The 20026-nt window shown below is 39.2% G+C and overlaps 1 protein-coding gene across 1 annotated transcript in view; it reads left to right on the top strand.

Annotated features, from left to right (window-relative positions):
* The window catches only part of SPAG17 (sperm associated antigen 17), a 229695-nt gene that overhangs the window by 201401 nt on the left and 8268 nt on the right, over positions 1 to 20026 (top strand). Inside the window, exons 44-48 of the mRNA XM_079944374.1 lie at positions 2625 to 2761; positions 10138 to 10322; positions 12301 to 12361; positions 14961 to 15095; positions 17770 to 17932. Of these exons, the coding sequence (XP_079800500.1) occupies positions 2625 to 2761; positions 10138 to 10322; positions 12301 to 12361; positions 14961 to 15095; positions 17770 to 17925 (674 nt within the window). The 3' untranslated portion in view covers positions 17926 to 17932. The remainder of the gene's footprint in view (positions 1 to 2624; positions 2762 to 10137; positions 10323 to 12300; positions 12362 to 14960; positions 15096 to 17769; positions 17933 to 20026) is intronic.

Below are 20026 nucleotides of genomic sequence, written 5' to 3'. Positions count from 1 at the left end.
CCAAAGAGAATAAATACATTAGAACACTGATCACTGAGCTCCATCCCCAGAGATTCTGATTCTGTTCTGGTCTGAAATACAGCTTATCTGGTATGTGGCTAGGGAATCTCTATTTTACCAGAGTCAGCCCAGGGGATTATGAAGCACAGGTGAATTTGGGACACACTGGGTAGTTGTCTAGGAAAAACTCACTACTCAGACACACCAAGCAATTCTGCAACACCAGCTGAGTGTCCTACAATTCAATTCTGACACTAACCAGAGTTAGCACAGATGCTACAGGTTAAGGGCTCAGTCTCACAAGGCTGCCCACCACCCACTTCAGATGCCAGCCACAGGTACAGGTTGTCACTTGTGCTTCTGACCAATCAGCTATAAATTGTGGTTCCGATGACCTCCTTTTATGGTTCCATAATTTACTAGAACAGTTCACAGAACTCATATATTATTATATAATAGGCGACATGATAAATGGCAGAGATGAGTAGCCAGAGGAAGAGGCACACAGGGCAAGGTCTGGAAGGGTTTAGCATGGTAGCTTCTGTCCCTGTGGTGGTGTGGTGCACCACCCTCCCGACCTGTGGATGTGCTTACCAACCCGGAAGCTCTCCGAACTCTGTGCTGTAGGGACTTTTGTGGAGACTTCATCATGTAGGCATGATTAACTCCATCTCCATGTCCCCTCTCCTTTCCAGAAGATGGGGGGGTGGGGCTGAAAGTTCCAAGCTTCTAATCATGGCTTGGTTTTCCTGATGACCAGCCCCCATCCTGAAGCTATCCAGGAGCCCACCAAGAGTCACTTCATTCAGGTCAAAAGACACACCTATCACCCAGGAATTTCCAAGGGATTTAGGAGCTCTGTGTCAGGAATCAGGGTCAAAGACCAAATATTTAAAGATACTCCTAACACTCTTATCACTTAGGAAATCACAAGGGATTTAGGAGTGCCGTGCCCTTGCCGGGAACCAGGGGCAGAGATGAATATACATTTTCTATTATCTTACACTACCAGGAGTGTGATCCTTGTGGAATCTGACACACCTGGGTATACATCCCACCTTGCCACTTTTTAGTTTCCAGGACAAGTTTTTTTAACTTCAGTTTCCTCATCTGTAGAAAAGAGATACTACTGTTATATTAGTCAGGACTCTTCAATTTGAGAACTGAAACTCAAACCCATTGAACAACAACAAAAAAGCCAGTGGGTGGGGTGGTGTTTATTGATGCTCAAAAGCAAACCACAGAAAAGTGGCTATGGTGCTAGCCCAGGGATGACAGGATGCAGGCACTCAAGCTTTTCAGGGGAGTGTTTGCGTCTGATTGTCTGTCTCTCTGGGCATCTCCCTGCCTCTGTGTTGTCACATCCTTACTTGTCCCTGTTTCAGGGGTCCCCAACCCTCTGTTAGGAACCGGGCCGCACAGCAGGAGGTGAGCGGCGGGCAAGCGAGTGAAGCTTCATCTGCCGCTCCCCATCGCTCGCATTACCGCCTGACCATCTCCCCAACCCCCCCCCACCACCGTCCATGGAAAAATTGTCTTTCACAAAACCAGTCCCTGGTGCCAAAAAATTTGGGACTGCTGCCCTGTTTGGTTTTATCCTCTCCTACAAAGGACAGGCTATGTCCATGTGTCAGGGACATGATCAGAGAGGTCCAAGGTTCTGATTCTTCCAGACCCATAACCCAATGGACAAGATGGGATCATCCCGGTCAGCTTCAGGAAATATCCAGGTGAAGGGCCTGTGTTGGCTTTGCATGGGTCGTGCACCATCCTGATGCCTGGGGCCAGGGGTGTTGTGGCACTAGAAGTATGTGTGCTGGGAGTGGGTGTGGAGGTGGGCAATGGGGAGAATGCTCAGCATACAAAGATTACAATTACCATTACCTTCAGCTCAGAGGACTTTATGAGAACTAAGTGAGATGCTGTATGTAAAAACACGCATGTGGTGCTTGCCTGCAGACAGTGGACACTCAGATATTGGTTCCCTTCCCTTTCCTCTCTTGATGACTTAAACTCAAGAAAGGATGTTTAAATATGCTGATCTAAAACATAATTCTTATTAAACCCCCTGGATATTTGGAAAAATACATAAAATTGCCAGCTGTGTAGATTATCTACTTTTGCTCCCTCCTTCACCAAATTTAGTGATCTGGGGATTTGATTCCCTGGCTTAATTTATCTATGATTACTACAAGAGTTTTTCGAACTATAAATTTACTAGTTGAAACAAAGAAATTCTTAAGATTTTTTTCCTCATTAGTTTTAAGAAATCTTTGAGAGTCAACATTTTCTCGAACTGTGCCTTGTTGATTTACAGGCAAGTCACTCGATTTCTTAGCATCTGATTTTTCTCATTTATTGAAAAGAAGGTGATGCTAATAGCATCTGCCCTGCCCATCTCATAGGATTGTTGTGAAGACTAATTTTAGGTAAAATCTCTTTGTAAAATGCAAAGATAGAACACTAGAATGAATAAAAGCCTTTATTCCTGTAAATAAGCTCTTTAAGAAGGAAAGAAGAAAATTTTCCCAAGTCGGTTCTGTGTTCTTCTATGCTCTGGTATGATCTTGAATGTCTTTGGAAGCAACGTCCACGTGGTGTAATTTCAGTGTTCTCTCTAACAGAACCAGAATCGTGTGTGCCTCTGAAAATTCCAACCCAGTCACTGCTGCAGGATGTGGCAGGACAAGCAAGAAAAGAGAAAGTGAGGCTACCTCGCTATTTGCTGAGTTCCAAGCCCAAGTCTCAACCTCTCAAAAAGGTAAAACAGACATGGGAAGAAATTTCCCAGAGCCAGTGAGCATTTTATATATTCCTGGTGATTGAGGCCATTGATTTCCAGCCACTGTGTACTACTGTTTAATATAAGAACCATCTCAACATGGATCCCTTCAGGTCACACAGAGATAAACCAGGGCAGTGCTTCGCTGGAGCCAGCTTATATACACTCATGAGAGAAACTTTATGAGCCAGCTGTTAAATCGTCATTAGCTTGCAGTCAGCCACGCTGGGAGTTCTTATGCCATAGAAATCGGCAAATGCTACTGATAAAGGCTCTTTTCTGAGAGCCAGTTTACCAGCACACTGTTGGCTGAGGGGATCATTGGGCACCCTTCTCATGACTCTTAGGATAAAATCCAGGTGACCTAGCATGACTCCAAGGCATGGCTCCATTTGCTTCTCTACCCTCACCTTGTCTCAAACTCACTACACTCCACCCATTGTGGACTTCTCTTAGTTCTTTAAAAGCACCAAGCTCCTTCCTCAGAGCCCCTAAGATTAAGATTCCATCTCAGTTCTGTTGTAAAGGTTCCCTTGAGCCCACCAATCGAGCTTTGGTAGTCATCCTTTAGAAATTTCATGGCACACTGTGTTCATTACCATCAGAGAAGGTATTGCAATGTATATAAGTGACATGTGGTAGAAGTGCTTCTCAAACTTTAATGTGCATGTGAGTTATTTGGGGACTTTGTTAAAATATAGATTCCGACTTATTGGCTCTGGTGTGGGGCCCGAAATTCTGCAGTTTTAACAGGCTCCCAGGTGAGGTCAGGAAATAACAGCATAGGGCAATAGCTCTCAAAGCATGATTACCTGACTGGCAGCATTGGCAACACCTGAGACCTTTTTATAAATGCAGATTCATGGGCCCCATCCCAGATGTACCGATGGAGAAACTCTAGGGTTGGAGTCAGCAATTTGTGTCTTAAGGAGTCCTCAGAAGACTGTGCTCCTCTCCAGAGCAGGTTTTCTTTATCTTTGTAGACACTTCCCCTCCCCACCTACGTACTCTCTACTCCACCCCATCCCAGACTTACTAATGGAGAAACTCTGGGAGTGGAGTCAGCAGTTGGTGTCTTAACCAGTCCTCCAGGTAGTTCTGGTGGGAGCTAAAGTTTGATCATCACTGGCACAGAAGAAAGAGTACAAACTTTAGAATCAGACAAACTTGAGTTTGAAACTTCGGCACGTAACACTTGAGCAAGTTATCTGTCTTTCAGTTCTCTGAACTTGAGCTTCTTTATCCTTAAAACAAAGCCTAAAATACTTCCTTACAGTGCTGTGGTAAGGATTACATAGACCATAAATGTTCATTTCCTCTCCCAACCAAGCAGTTATTTTTTTCTGGTGACGGAGTCTTTTCGTTTTTCTTTCTTTCTTTCTTTTTTTTTTTTTTGCGGTACGCGGGCCTCTCATTGTTGTGGCCTCTCCCGTTGCGGAGCACAGGCTCCGGACGCGCAGGCTCAGCGACCATGGCTCACGGGCCCAGCCGCTCCGCGGCATGTGGGATCATCCCAGACGAGGGCATGAATCCGTGACCCCTGCATCGGCAGGCAGACTCTCAACCACTGCGCCACCAGGGAAGCCCCCTAAATGAATTTTTTAAGCCTTCTAGTGATTCTCACCATTTCTCTTTGGGAACTCTCCAGATTTTGCTCCTTATATCCTTATATTCTTTTTTTTTTTTTGCGGTACGCAGGCCTCTCACTGTTGTGGCCTCCCCCGTTGCAGAGCACAGGCTCCAGACGCACAGGCTCAGCGACCATTGCCCACTGGCCCAGCCGCTCCGCGGCATGTGGGATCCTCCCGGACCGGGGCACGAACCCGTGTCCCCTGCATCGGCAGGCGGACTCTCAACCACTGTGCCACCAGGGAAGCCCCTCACTGTGGTTTTGATGGGCATTTACCTGCTGATTAGTTACTGCTGAGCATCTTTTCATGTGTCTGTTGGCCATCTGTATGTCTTCTTTGAAAAAAATCTATTGAGGTCCTCTGGCCAGTTTTTAATTGGGTCGTTTGGCTTTTTGATGTTGCGTTGTTTGAGTTTTTTGTATGTTTTTATGCTAAGCATCTGTTCATGTTGTCTGTTGGCCATCTTTATGTCTTTGATAAAAATCTTACTCAGGTCCTCTGACCATTTTTTAATTGGGTTGTTTGGTTTTTTGATGTTAAGCTATTTGAGTTTTTTGTATATTTTGGTTATTAACCCCTTATCAGATATATTGTTTACAAATATCTTTTCCCATTCAGTAGTCTGCCTTTTCATTTTGTTGATAGTTTCCTTCATGGTGCAACAAGTTTTTTAGCTTGATGTAGTCTCATTTGTTTATTTTTGCTTTTGTTTCCCTTGTGTGAGGAAACAGATCCAGAAAAGTTACTAAGATTGATGGCAAAGAGCATACTGCTTATGTTTTATTCTAGTTTTATGGTTTCAGGTCTTACATTTAAGTATTGAATACATTTTGAGTATTTTTGTATATGGTGTGAGAAAGTAGTCCAGTTTGATTATTTTGCATGGAGCTGTCCTGTTTTCCCAACACCATTTATTGAAAAGGCTATCTTTTCCCCATTGTAATTCTTGCCTCCTTTGTCATAGATTGACTAACCATAAAAGCATGAGTTTATTTCTGAGCTCTCTATTCTGTTCCATTGATCTATGTGTCTCTTTTTATGCCAGTACCATACTGTTTTGATTACCATAGCTCTGTAGTGTAGTTTGAAATTAGAGAGCATGATACTTCCAGCTCTGTTCTTTCTCAAAATTGCTTTTGTGTTTCCATACAAATTTTAGAATTAAATCATCTAGTTATATTTGATCTGGTTCTGTGAAAATTGCCTTTGGTATTTTGATTGGGATTGCATCAAATCTGTAGATTGCCTTGGATGGTATGGTCATTTTAACAATATTCTTTCAATCCATGAATACAGTATATCTTTCCATTTATTTGTGTCATCTTCAATTTCTTTCATCAGTGTCTTATAGTTTTCAGAGTACAAGTCTTTTACCTCTTTGTTTACATTTATTCCTAGGTATTTTATTCTTTTTGATGCAATTGTAAATGGGATTGTTTACTTAATTTCTCTTTCTGATAGTTCATTATTAGTGTATAAAAATGCAACAGATGCAGATATCTGTATATTAATTTTATAACATTCAACTTCACTGAATTAAGTTATCAGTCCTAATAGTGTGTGATTTTTTTCTAGATTCTACCAGTAACATTTTATTATACTTGCATTATCACATATCTATCCTTATATCTATCCATTAATCCATCTTGTTTTGGGTGCACTTCAAAGTAAATTGCAGAGATTACTACATTTATCCCTAAATATTCTAACATACATATCACTAAGTAGAGTTCAATATTTGTTTATATTTTTCCTTTGATCTATAATATACATACATACAATAAAATGCACAAATTTTAAGCATGTATTTGCTGAGTTTTGATAAATGCATATACTCATGTAACTCAAATTCTTATTAAGATATGGATCATTACCAAGTTCTAATAGTTTTTTGGTAACATCTTTAGGATTCTTTATATATAGTATCATGTCGTCTGCAAATAGTGACAGTTTAACTGCTTCCATTTCAATTTGGAGTCCTTTTATTTTGTTTTCTTGTCTGATTGCTGTGGCTAAAACTTCCAGTACTATGTTGAATCAAAGTGGCAAGAGTGGACATCCTTTTCTTGTTCCTGATCTTAGAGGAAATGCTTTCAGCTTTTTATCATTGAGTATGATGTTAACTGTGGGCTTGTTATATATGGCCTTTATTATGTTGAGGCATGCTCCCTCTATACTCTGTTAAGATTTTTTATCATAAATGTAGATGTTGAATTTTGCCAAAAGCTTTTTTGCATCTTTTGAGATGATCATAAAATTTGATATACCACTTGATCATGATGTTTGAGTGTTTTAATGTATTTCTGAATATAGTTTCCCAATACTTTATTGAAGATGTTTGTATCTATGTTTATCAATGATATTGATATATAATTTTCTTTTTATGGTATCTTTGTCTTGTTTTGGCATCAGATTTATGACAGCCTCATAGAATGAGTTCAGAAGCATTCCTTCCTCTTCAATTTTTTAAAATAGTTTGAGAATGGTAGGTGCTACCTCTTCTTTAAATGTGTGGTAGAATTCACCTGTGAAGCCATCTGGTCCTGGACTTTTGTTGGAATTTTTTAAATTACTGATTAAGTTTCATTACTGGTAATCAATCTGTTCATATTTTTTATTTCTTCTTAATTCAGTTTTAGGAGATTATGTTTTTAGAAATTTATCCATTTCTTCTAGGTTGTACATTTTATTGGCATACAATTGTTTGTAGTAATCTCTCATGGTCCTTTTTATTTCTGTGGTGTTGATTGTAACTTCTCTTTCATTTCTGATTTTATTTATTTGGGCGCTCTCTCTCTTTTCTTGATGTGTCTGGCTAAAGGCTTGTTTTGTTTATCTTTTCAAAGAACTAGCTCTTAGTTTCATTGGTCTTTGTATTGGTTTTTGGGTCTATATTTCACTTATTTCCATTCTCATCTTTATTATTTCTTTCCTTCTCCTAACTTTGGGTTTTGTTTATTCTTCTCTTTCTAGTTCCTTTAGATGTAAGGTTAGGTTGTTTATTTGAGATTTTTCTTATTTCCTGAGTTAAGCTTGTATCGCTATAAACTTCCCTCTTAGAATGGCTTTTGCTGTGTCCCATAGGTTTGGATCATTGTGTGGTTGTTATCTGTCTTTAGGTATTTTTTCCTGTTTGATTTCTGCAGTGATCCATTGGTTGTTTAGTAACATGTTGTTTAGCCTCTACATGTTTGTGTTTTCTGCAGTTTTTTCCTGGTAGTTGATTTCTAATCTCATAGTGTTGTGGTTGGAAAAGATGCTTGATATGATTTCAGTCTTCTCCAGTTCATTAAGACTTGTTTTGTGGCCTATTATATGATCTATCCTGGAGAATGTTCCATGTACACTTGAAAAGAATGTGTATTCTACTGTTCAGGGATAAAATGTTCTGTATGTATCTATTAAGTCCATCCACTATAACTTGTCATATAGGCCAGTATTTCCTTATCGATTTTCTGTCTGGATGATCTGTCTGTTGATGTAAGTGGTATTAAAGTTGCCTACTATTATTATATATTATTATGTAACTGTGAATTTCTCCCTTTATGTCTGTTAATATTTGTTTATATATTTAGGTGCTCCTATGTTGTGTTCATATGTATTTACAATTGTTATATCTTCTTGTTGGATTGATCCCTTCATCATTATATAATGTCCTTCTGTGTCTCTTGTTACAGTCTTTGTTTTAATATCTACTTTTTCTGATATAAGTATTGCTACCTGGGCTTTCTTTTTGTTTTCAGTTACATGGAATGCCTTTTCCCATCCCTTCACTTTCAGTCTGTGTGTGTCTTTAGATACGAAGTGAGTCTCTTGTAAGCATCATATATATGGGTCTTGATTTTTATCCATTAAGCCACTGTCTGTCTTTTGATTGGAGCATTTAGACCATTTACATTAAAGTAATTATTGATAGGTATGTACTTATAGACCTTTTGTTAATTGTTTTCATGTTGTTTTTGTAGTTCTTTTTTGTTCCTTCTTCTTTTAGACTCTTCCCTTGTGATTTGATTACTATCTTTAGTGTTACGTTTGGATTCCTTTCTCTTTTTTTGTGTGTATCTATTACAGGTTTTTGGTTTGTGGCTATCATGAGGTTCATATATAACAACATATAATCATATATATGATTATTTTAAGTTGATAATGTCCTAAGTTTGAATAAATTCTAACAACTCTTCATCTTCCCCCCACACACATTTAATGTTTTTGATGTCATATTTTACATCTTTTTGTTTTGAATATCCCTTAACTACTCATTGTGGATATATATAATCTTATGCATTTGTCTGTTGACCTTCTGTCCTGCTGGCTTTATAAGTGGTTGATCTACTACCTTTACTGTATGTTTGCCTTTACTAGTGAAATTCTTCCTTGCATAATTTTTGTATGTCTAGTTGTGGCCTTTTCTTTTCTGCTTAGAGAAGTCCCTTTAGCATTTCTTGTAAAGCCAGTTTAGTGGCGTTGAACTCTTAGCTTTTGCTCGTCTGTAAAACTGTTTATCTCTCTTTCAAACATGAATGGTAACCTTAACAGGTAGAATATTCTTGGTTGTATGTTTTTCCCTTTCATCACTTTGAATATATCATGCCACTCCCTTCTAGTCTGCACAATTTCTGCTGAAAAGTCAGCTGATGGTCTTATGGTATTCCCTTGTACATAACTAGTTGCTATTCTCTTGCTTCTTTAAGATTCTCTCTTTATCTTTAATTTTTCCATTTTAATTGCCATTTTAATTTCATTTAATGTGTCATGGTGTGGACCTTTTTGAGTTAATCCTGTTTGGGACTCTCTGTGATTCCTGGACCTGAATGTCTGTTTTCTTTCCCAGGTTAGGGAAGTTTTCAGCTATTATTTCTTCAAGTAAGTTCTCTGCCCCTTTCTCTCTCCATCTGGGTCCCCTATTTGCAAATGTTAGTATGCTTGATATTGTCCCAGAGGTCTCTTAAACTGTCTTCATTTTTTAATTGTTTTTTCTTTTTTCTGTTCAGCTTAGGTGATTTTTTACTACTGTCTCATCCATTCCTCTGATCCATTGCTGATCAATTCCTCTGTATCACCTAATCTGCTGTTGATTCCTTCTAGTGCAGTTTTTATTTCAGTTATTGTATTCTTCAGCTCTGTTTGGTTTTTCATTTTTCTAACTTTTTGTTGAAACTTTCACCATATTCATTCATTTTTCTCCTGAGTTTAGTGAGCATCTTTATGATAATTATCTTGACTCTTTACTGGCCGGATTGCTTACCTCCACTTTGTTTAGTTCTTTTTCTGAAGTTATGTGTTGTTCCTTTGTTTGGAACATATTCTTCTGTCTCCTCATTTTTCCCAATTCTCTGTGTTTATTTCTAATGTTGGTTACATTGCCCAATCTTGGAGAAGTAGCCTCATGTAGAAGATGTCCCATGGGCCCAGCAGCATGCTCCCCTCTGGTCACCAGAGCTGTGTAGTCAAGGGATGCCCTTATGTGGGCTGCAGGTGCCTTTCTGTTGTGGTAGGGCCTACTACTGTGGGCATGCTGGGGGCAAAGCTGGCTTTGACTTGGTTGGCTGCAAGGCCTTGCCTTGTGCAATGGCTGTAGGCTGGCTGGAGGGCAGGGTAAGCTTCTTGCATGCTTTGCTGCATGGTCTAGTCAGGGGATGTGTGGGGTCAGAGTCTTTTTATTATCTTGAGAATGCAAAATAGAACCATTTTATTATGCTTTATTGCTTTTTTTCTCAATGCAAGGTGCAAGATTCTGTTGCAGGAAGAGTGAAAACATCCTCTATTGCATCTGCTGCCATTAATAATGTAAATTCATCCCCCTTTGGATTCCATCTTCTCCCGCCCTCAGTGACGTTTGGAGTGCTCGAAGAAGGACACACCTATGCAACCACTGTAAAGCTCAAGAATGTTGGAGTGGACTTCTGCAGGTGAGGCCAAGGCTCCAAGTGTATGCTCAGATCACTTTCCCCTACTCTGTGACTTTTCTTTGGTTGCCTACATCAGTGAATGTTTATTGAACTGAATTGTAATTACACCCTAACTCTTGAATCTTAACATCATTCATTCAATCATTTACTCACTAATTCATCCATTCATTCATTATTCAACAAATTAGTACTTACCAAGCCTCAACTATAGAGTAGGTATTTCTTTGCCTTTCCATTAATTTTTATCCATACTTTGGTTAGAAGCACCTCAAGACCTGATCTGTACTAGCAAAAAATGAAAGGGAAGTTGTACAAGTGTTCCAATAACTAATACACAAAACAATAATTAATGCACAAAACTTGAAAGTCTATTTCTCAAATCTACCACCAACTATAATACCAGCTAACATTGGTTGGCACTTTGTGATCTAAACATGATTTTAATTACATTAATTCTGCATAATTGAGGCAAAAAGGAAAAAAAGTTAACCCTTAATCATCAGGGTCACTTTGACTCTGATGATGTGACTTGGAATTATAAACAAGTACCTTAACTCACAGCCTGTACTCCGAATAGAAAATATACTGTATCTGGCATTAAGTGACAAGAAAGTCACCTTAGCCCTTCATTTTCAGATCAAAACCAATAGAATTTTAGAGTGTGTAGAACCTTAGAGACTATTATATAAAGGAGCAAACTGAGTAACTTGTTTTAAGGTCTTGTAGGCTGCAGCAAGGGTAGATCTCAGATCTCCTGAGTACCAGCTCATTGGAGCACGTTGCTTTATCAACACCGCTGTGGTCACTGCTTCTTGTGGGAGATCAGTCCTTCCCACTGGGTCAATATACCATGTATCTATGCCAAGACAACTCCCAATCACAAAATCTCCTCTATACTATTTTGAATTAAGCTTCAGGATTATGTCGAGTTTTTTCCCCCATAAAAATGGGATACATGTTTATTTCAAGTGCAGAGTTATTCTCAGGGTCAGTAGCAAGTTTGAGAATGTTTGTGATTCTAAATTCAGGATTGGAAGTCAGATGGAGCAAAGCTACAGGAGCATCTGATTGAAAAGATCACCGGCCCATTTTAATTGAGGTGAATTCTCAACTTCAGGAATCACATTTACTTCCTCACAGACAACCTGATGAGGGACCCAAGCCGCCAGATCAGACATTATTGTTTAGGTTGTTGCCACAAAGTGGGTAGGGAGAAATGGAGAGTCCACCTCAAACGAATTAAAACCACCCATGCAGACCCTGTGTGTCCAGTACAGAATTTTAGTTTTATAGATTTCAGTCCTCAGCTTGTTCAACTCAGCCACCACAGGGCAGACAGCAAAGTGGCTGGTAGAGGGAGTGGAGTAGATGGAGGTAGGCTTCCCTTGGCATTTTAATTTACTCCAGGTCTTTAACCTTCGGGCAGAACCCACAAACCACAGGAAGAGGAAGAGATCAATAGGCACCACGTGTGAGCACCGGGCTTTTCAAGTTCACCAACATTTTCTGAGCCTTTTCTGTTTCTCTTCTCCCCAAACTTGCAAACCCCATACCATGGCAGAGAAAGACTGGCTTCCATGCTCTGCTGCTTTCCAAAGGAGCCTTTATTCTTCAGCTTAATGACCTGGCAGTCAGTATGTGTGTTCACGCTGGCAGCTACACTGCAGTGCACTGCAGCGCCAGCCAAACCTTCGCCACCTTCTGCCCAGACCCGAGCTGCTCGTCAGCATCCGAAAACAAAGGGTTGAAACTCAGGTTGGAGTCAGTTTGACGCCGATGAAAACTGTTGGAAAGGCAGTTGTGAAGCAGGCCCCAGATTCTTTTTCCAACTGGATATTGGGTTGTTTTTCTACTAGTCTGGACCCCTTGCTCCTGTGTAGGGAATATTAACACCTTTCTGGTTTTATTACTTCCCAGTTCATTCGTGCTCATGTTTTTCATTATGGCATCAATTTATTCCCATCTTTTTTCCTGGTAGGTTTAGGGTGAAGCAGCCCCCACCCAGCACAGGACTGAAAGTGACTTACAAACCTGGGCCTGTAAGTCCTATGTGCTATCTGTTGTGTGTGTCCACGTGTGTGCGTACAGATATGTATATGTTTCCAGTCAAGTGATTTTTAAGTCGTTCTACCTGTTTCAGTTTAAACCATGTTTAAGTCTACTTTTTCTAGTATCTTAAACAAAAGATTCCTGGTATTGGTTCAACATCTGGCTTGATGTCACTTACTTCATGTAACAACCATGAGCAGATCTGTGTGTAAATAGAGTTAAACTTCCAGCTATGGAACCATTTCTGAAGTTCACTTCACTTGTCCCAATACTGCAGTTCTATACTGTTGTCTGAAAATACCTTTTAAAACATTAAATACGATTTAACATGCACTTGGTAAACTGATTACCTAAAGATATCCTGTGACAAATCCTTCTGCAAAGTGAAAAATCACTTGAAAAACAAATATTTCATTGTTTACATTTTATGTAAATCTGGTTTGTTCTCTTGGTATTTGTCAGAGAATATTAGTTAATAACATATTAAGAAATAGTAGTATATTTAAAGTCACCATCTGTCTCATTTCTCCAAAAATCTCTGAAAATACAAATTTTAATATGTCAATCTGTTCTGATTTTATTTGATACATTCCCCCAAATAAGGTGTTTAGTATAAAATGTGTATACTGCCACTTACTTCACATTAGAATTTCAGAAGTGTAGTATGTTATAAACAAAAGGTTGTCTCAAAAGATAACAAAAATCACACTTGCAATCTTAACTTTTATTTCTTGGTCAGTATATCATCTTGCTGCTTTAACACGCCTTTCATTTCAGTCAACAAGCTCTGAGTTCCTCCCATATGCCAGTGATAGTGCCAGGGTACAGGGGATGTTAAAGATGAGTGAGACACATAAGGAGCTTACAGAGCAGGACACATGGTGGGCACTCGAGAGATATGTGATTGAGTGACAGATGATGTGGGGAAGCCACAGTTGTTATACGTTGACACAGAAGCATCGGTTGGCTATAGTGCAAAGAAAGTTGGCTTCTTGTCCTGGCTATGCTACCAAGCAGCTCAGTGATGTTTTTGGTTAATTAATCCTCTGCACCTTGCTTTCCTCGTCTATAAAAGAAGGAGCTTAGACTGATCACTTCTTAGCCCTCTTCCAGCTCCAGTATCTTATGATCTATATAAAATTGTAGTACGCAGGCTGCAATTTCCAAACAGAAATACATTTTGGGATTAGATCCACTAATTCATGAGCACCTCTCCAAGACAATGCATCATTGTACTGTGTCAAAGTTTCAGAATCTTCACAACATAAAGCAAAAACACAGTTAAAGCAAGCTTTTCTCCCACTGTTCTGGGAAGTTAGCAAATCTTTTTCATTTAAAGTAGGGATTAGCCAAAAGCCAAACAAACGACTGCTGGACGAACCTTTATACGTACTAAAAACCCAGCTTGTATTCTTTGAAGCTCACTCTATACTGTTTGTTATTATTTTTTTTTTTCTTTTTGATAGTAGGTTTTGGCTCTGGCAAAGAATGTAACCTCTAGACTTCTCCATATCTAAATCTCACCACTGTTCATCTTGGTTCATTGCCAACAGTGAATGAATGTACTCCAAGCCTGGGTAAACCTGTGTGATAACAGTTCTCCAGCTGCCCTTGTGCAGAATGTCATCATTCCCCGGCCCTGCTCTGGTTGTTGGGCTTGGAGGGCTAAGGGCTTGGGTCTCAAAACAGAGCTGTTGGATACTCTCCAGTGTGCAGATAGATGCTCACAAGCACACTGTTGAAAAAACTGAAACATTTTTCAATTCTATTATTTATAAAACTCTATTGAAGAAAAAAATTCCATTCGTACCTAACTGCTTTCCATGTGGTAGTTTCTTCTGATTTATTTTTTCCAGATAACTGTTCTCAAGTCTGCTTTTTAACCCACCTCCTAGAGAGGCAGCTTAGAAACATAAACAGCTCTTTCTTTCCTGGCTAGTGTTCTTTTCAAGGAGCAAGGCAAGAAGCCTATTCCTTGCTGTGTTTCTTCTTCTTTATGTATCAGGTTTCTTTTTTGTTGGTACAGACCTCGTCCATGTAGCTTTCGGATCTAAGCAGTTTGGTATTTAAATTAATTCTGTCTCCCTCTACTGGCTTTGCCACATTGCAGGTCCTATATTAGGAATACTCTAAACCAAGGGGCAGGGCAGGGGAATTGTGGGATTCACCCAGTCTCTTAGATTAAATTTAAGATGAAACATATTTTTCTTAGATTAAATTTATCTTTATCTATAAGGATGACAATAAATAGAAACTTGCTACTGATATTCAAGAAATAGCACAGTTACAGACATCATGAAAGTTTGCCCTCCAGCATCCTGGCATTTAGTTTCCTTATGCTTTTTCCTAAATAGCACTTGATGTTCTCCTTCAGCAATTTTTCCTGGGTCCCGCTTACTCAATGGAATTCAACCTAACTAATCCATGAAGTAATTCTTCTAAATGCTAGAACAGCAATCATTCATTTGTGCCAAATTTATAGATGAGGAAACAAGATTAGAGAGTTTGAGTAACTTGCCCAAAGTCATGTTAAAAATCAAGATTTGAACTCATACATGTCTGATTCTAAAGCTACATTGTGTCTTATAGGTGGCTGCTGGTTTGCAGGCAGAACTGAAAGTGGAGTTATTTGCCATGGCTTTTGGAGAGGATGGTGCCAAGGGATCAGCACACATCTTTCACAATATAGAGATTATGACTGAGCATGATGTCCTGTTCTTACCTGTGGAAGCAAATATCCTTTAAAGTTCAATTTGAGTAGTCATATATAGTGCAAAAATTACATTTGAGCAAGGAGAATTCAAAATGCTATTTTCTAATCCCCTCACATCTGCACTCTGTAGCTTCATTTATTCTATTTTTAAAATCAGAGTTAAATTTCTTAGGACAAAGACTTGTATCTTCTTTCATCTTTGAAAGCAGCTAGCAAAGTGCCTAACATAGTACATGTGACTGTAAGTTGGATAAATCTCAATATTATTGGCCATCTATGGGGTATCAGACAATCAGAATTTTTTAAAAAAGCAAGTCTTTGTCATTAAAAAAACACAACAACTTGTAATCTTGATGGGGGATAGGAGATACCTTATTGTAGAAGTTGAATGGACATACACTGAATTACAATACATTCCTTCATACTGGTGTCTCTTGCAGATAGAATATACAGATATCGAGAACCTATTATATGCAAGGTACTGTATGAAATATTTTATCAAATATAAAAATGAAAATTGGACTCTATCCTAAAAGACTTACATAGTCTGGTAGCAGAAATAAAGTTTTCACACTTGATTCCTATATTGTACTCCAACAGCATGAATCATATGCTACTTTGCGTTACAGTTATATCTATTTGATATTTGAGCTGGGTCTTATAGAATGCAAAAACTTTTGATGAAAGGAGACTTAAACTAGGAAGAATGAACAAAAGTGTAGCAATAGGAAATCTCCAGGTGTTCAGAAGGGGAAGCAGGGAGTTCAATTTGTTGAGAGATTACAGTATTAGTAATATAGTGGGAAAGTTGGTTGGAATCAAGTTATGGGAGATTTTGAATCCTTGGCTTGACTTTATTATATAAGCAACAGTGAATCATTGAAATTCTGATCCAATGGGTGATATAATCAGCATATCTTTATAAAAATGAATCCAGTGTTATTGTACAGGATATGCTGAAGGAGAAGAGTTACTGGATATGCAAAGAACCATTGGAAGGCTACATCAACAGGCCACGTGTAAGGACAAGAACTATAGTGTGGCAACTATAGTTGGGAAAGAGGGACGTGGATGAAAGACATTTGGCAGGGGGCACTGTAAAATCTAAGGTGTGACCCACTGAGAAAAGGAAGTAAGAGGACATAAGAGTTCACCTGCAAGGTTTGGGGCTCAGGTAATGAAACATGGAGACTCAGGAGTGGATCTCAATTGAACAGTCAGGGCTGGAGATATAATAATTTTAAGTGTCAGCTACAGAGGTGATGATAGAAGGTATGCGGAAGGAAAAGAAATGTGGAGTCTGTTTAGGGAGCAGGAGAAAAAAGAGGCACCAGTGGAGACAGAACAAGCAATTAGCAAAATATGAAATATCTCAAAGAATTTCAAGGGAACTATGGACACAGTTGACAGATGCTATGGAGATATCAAGGAGACTGCGGATTTAAATAGGACCACTAGATTTGGTTGGGACAAAACCCAAACTGCAGAACGTGAAGAATGCCTGGGTGTTAAGAAAGCAGAAATATTGAGTATGGATACATTTTCAATTTAGTATTAAAGGAAACAGCAAGAGTATATGGTACCTGAGAGAGTACCTCAGGGAGGCAACAGGGAAAAGGAGAGATTTTCAGTTTAGTGTGTTTGTGGGCTGGAAAGAGTGGATCAGAAGAGAAACATTAGAAATATGAATGAGAGGACTGAACCAGCAGTATCCAAAAGAAGGCAAGAGAATAATCAAGAACAGAGCTGAAGTGTTAGTCTTGGCAAGGGAGAGAACAAAGATGGCTAAGGATCCAGACATTCTGAGGTGAAAGAAATTTAGGGGAACTTGTGTCAGATGACCTTGATTTCAATAGAAATGGAGTTGGATTCATTTGTTCATTCTTTCAAAGATCATAAGTTTTTCTAATGTGCTAGGCATTGGGGATACAGCAATGAACAAGAGACACACATTTCTGCCTTTATGTAAGCTTACATTCCAGTGGGAGGACAGACAATAGACAAAATAAGTGAAACATGGACAATGGTGATAAGTACAAGGGAGAAAATGTAAAGTAGGAAAGGAAGTATAGGGAGTGTGAAGGATTGCAGTTTACAGCAGGGTGGTCACGAAAGACCTCACTGGGAACAATTTTCCCCCACTCTGGGAACTAAATCAAGTCCTCTTACATTCTCTTCACACAAGTTATTAGATGCTGATCCAGACTAACTGAATCCCTGTGGCTGATCACAGCAATTAAATAATTTTGCATTTATGTTAATAAAGTTTCTATTTCCTTGCTTATAGAGACCATCTGTCAGGCACAGAGAGATGGGGAAAAGAGTTTTATTAAATCCTTACTCTACTTCCAGTGACAACAATGATAGTTCATAGTCCATTTCCCAAGGCCTGTCCCCCTGCCCCTCCCCACCAAAAAACCATGAAATCTGGATGCTGATGTGGTCTGGGACCTGGTTATGGTGACTGATGGCACCTACAGAAAGGCCAGTCACCCTTAGCAGAAAACATACTCTAGGGTGAACAGAAGAAATTACAGGAGATCAATAGCCATCCTTCATCCCCTAAACCTGGCGTGCAGAATTTGCATTAGACAGAAAATACCTAAAATTGAGCTAAATGTGCTAGAGATTCTACAATGTTATCTGAGTTTGCATGTACAAATCATTTGTTCATGAAAGTAATAGTCCTTAATGGGTATTTTACCAGTTTTAACAAGCAGCAATTATGATAAGAGACCAAAAGATTTTCCCCAGGGAAAAGAAAATCCTATGGTCCAGAAGATTTCTACAGCTGCTTCCCCTGCACTTGGAGTCTTCATGTCCCGTAAAGTTTCTCATTAGGTGTCAGGTAAGTAACAAATTTGTAATTTGATTGTCATCCATTCAAACTTGAAGCCTTAGACCTTGCATTTGTTCCCATCTTCATACAGCCAGCAACCAATGAGCCACTTAGTCTGGTGGAATGAAAATATTTGTTTTTAATAATTGTAACTACCCCTTCATAGTCATAAACTATCTAATCCTCATACTATCTACAAGATAGATATTTTTCCCACTTTATAAATAAGGAAACTGAGGCTCAGAGAATCCTGAAGAAGTAAAAATCTAACCTACTTCAATGTGATTCTAAAGTTCATTCTTTCAAGTGCTATTTTTGATGTTGATCGGACTCTCCAAAAAGCAAGGGTACAAACACAAACAGCAGGATGCCCTTTTGGACTTGAGAATTTACAGTTAGGCTAGTGGTTCTTAAGTTTTTTGGACTCAAGACTCCTCATGTATTCTTAAAAATTATTGAGGACCCCAAAAACCTTTTGTTTATGTGGGTCATATTATCAATATTTACCAAGTTACAATTAAAACTTGGAAAAACTTATATTTAAAAAATAAACCCAGTATATTACCATAAATAAATTGTTAATGAAAAATAACTTTTCCAAACAAAAATTAGTAAGAGTATTACATCTTTGCAAATCTTTTCAATGTCTGGCTTAATAGGACATAGCTGGATTCTCACATCTGCTCTGTATTCAATCTGTCACCATATCACACATCACATAGTCTCTGGAAAACTCCACTGTACGCTCATGAGAGAAAAAGGCAAATAGCATCTTGCATTAGTTTCCTAGGGCTGCTGTAATAAATCTGTATTTGTGTCTGGAGGCTGCCATAACAAAGTACCGCAGACCAGGTGGCTTAAAACGATATTTATTCTCTGACAGTTTGGGGGGCCAGACATTTGAAATCAAGGTGGCAGCACGGTTGGTTCCTTCTGGAGGCTCTGAGGGAGAATTTGTTCTATGCCTCTTTCCTAACTTCTGTTGGTTGCCAGCAGTCCTTGGTGTTCCTTAGCTTACAACTCACTCTGATTTCTGCCTCTGTCCCCAATGGCATCCTTCCCTGTGTATTTCTATATGTCTCTCCTTATAAGAACAATAGTCATTGGTTTTAGGGGCTACTCTAATCTTGAATGACCTCATCTTAACTTGATTGCATCTGTAAAGACCCTATTTACAAATAAGATCACATTCATAAGTCCTGGTAGACATGAGTTTTGTGGGGATAAACTCAGTACAGTCCACCCTCTGGTTCCCCAAAATTTATACCCATCTCACATGCAAAATGCACTCACTCCATCCCAATTATTTCCCAAAGTCTTCACCTATCATGGTGTCCTCTCCATCTATGGACTTGTGAAACTAGAAACAAGTTGTCAGCTTGCAACATAGCATAAGACATTCCCATTCTAAAAGGAGAGAATGGAAAGAATAAAGGAGTCACTGATTTAAGTGTTTGCAGTGCAGCGGGCAGATTTCCTAAGGTTTCAAAGCCTGAGCATAATTATCTGTGTCTTGATCTGCCCTCTGGGCCAGAGGCTTCACCAGCACCCCCCTCTAGACCCACAGATGCCTTGTGGGCCCCACCCTCTCAGTTGTTAGCCTGGGACAGTCTTATCCTCTGGGCACCCCATTTCCTGCTTATAGAAGCCCAGAAGTCTGGCAGCCTTCCTTCATTTCTTGTCTCTGTCCGCCAGGCCAAACAGGCAGTGTTTCTGCTGATAGAACATTCTCAAAAATCATCAGTCTTCATGGATATCAAGGAGATCCACGCCATTAGACGTGAGGGTTCTCCACAGGTCCTTCCTGGATAGTCTCACCTCTGCTCCTAGCTTCTGCTGAGATGGTTGATTATACTCATGGTCACAAATCTAATTTCTCCACTGGGTTTTCCAGCTGCACCCTTGATGAACGCTCCTGAGCATGCCTTAGCATTTCCTGCAATATGGACTGGCTGTGAATTTTCCAAATCATGTTCAGGTTCCTTTTGCTGACCATTTCCTTCCTCAGTTTATCCCTTTCCTCTTGTTTACTATAAGCAGCAAGAAACCAGGACACATCTTCCATGTTTTGTTTGGAAACGTCAGCTGGAAATCCAATTTCAT

This window comes from Stenella coeruleoalba, assembly GCF_951394435.1.
Source record: "Stenella coeruleoalba genome assembly, chromosome: 1".
NCBI classification, from domain to species: domain Eukaryota; kingdom Metazoa; phylum Chordata; class Mammalia; order Artiodactyla; family Delphinidae; genus Stenella; species Stenella coeruleoalba.
This window is presented reverse-complemented; position numbering and strand designations above follow the sequence as displayed.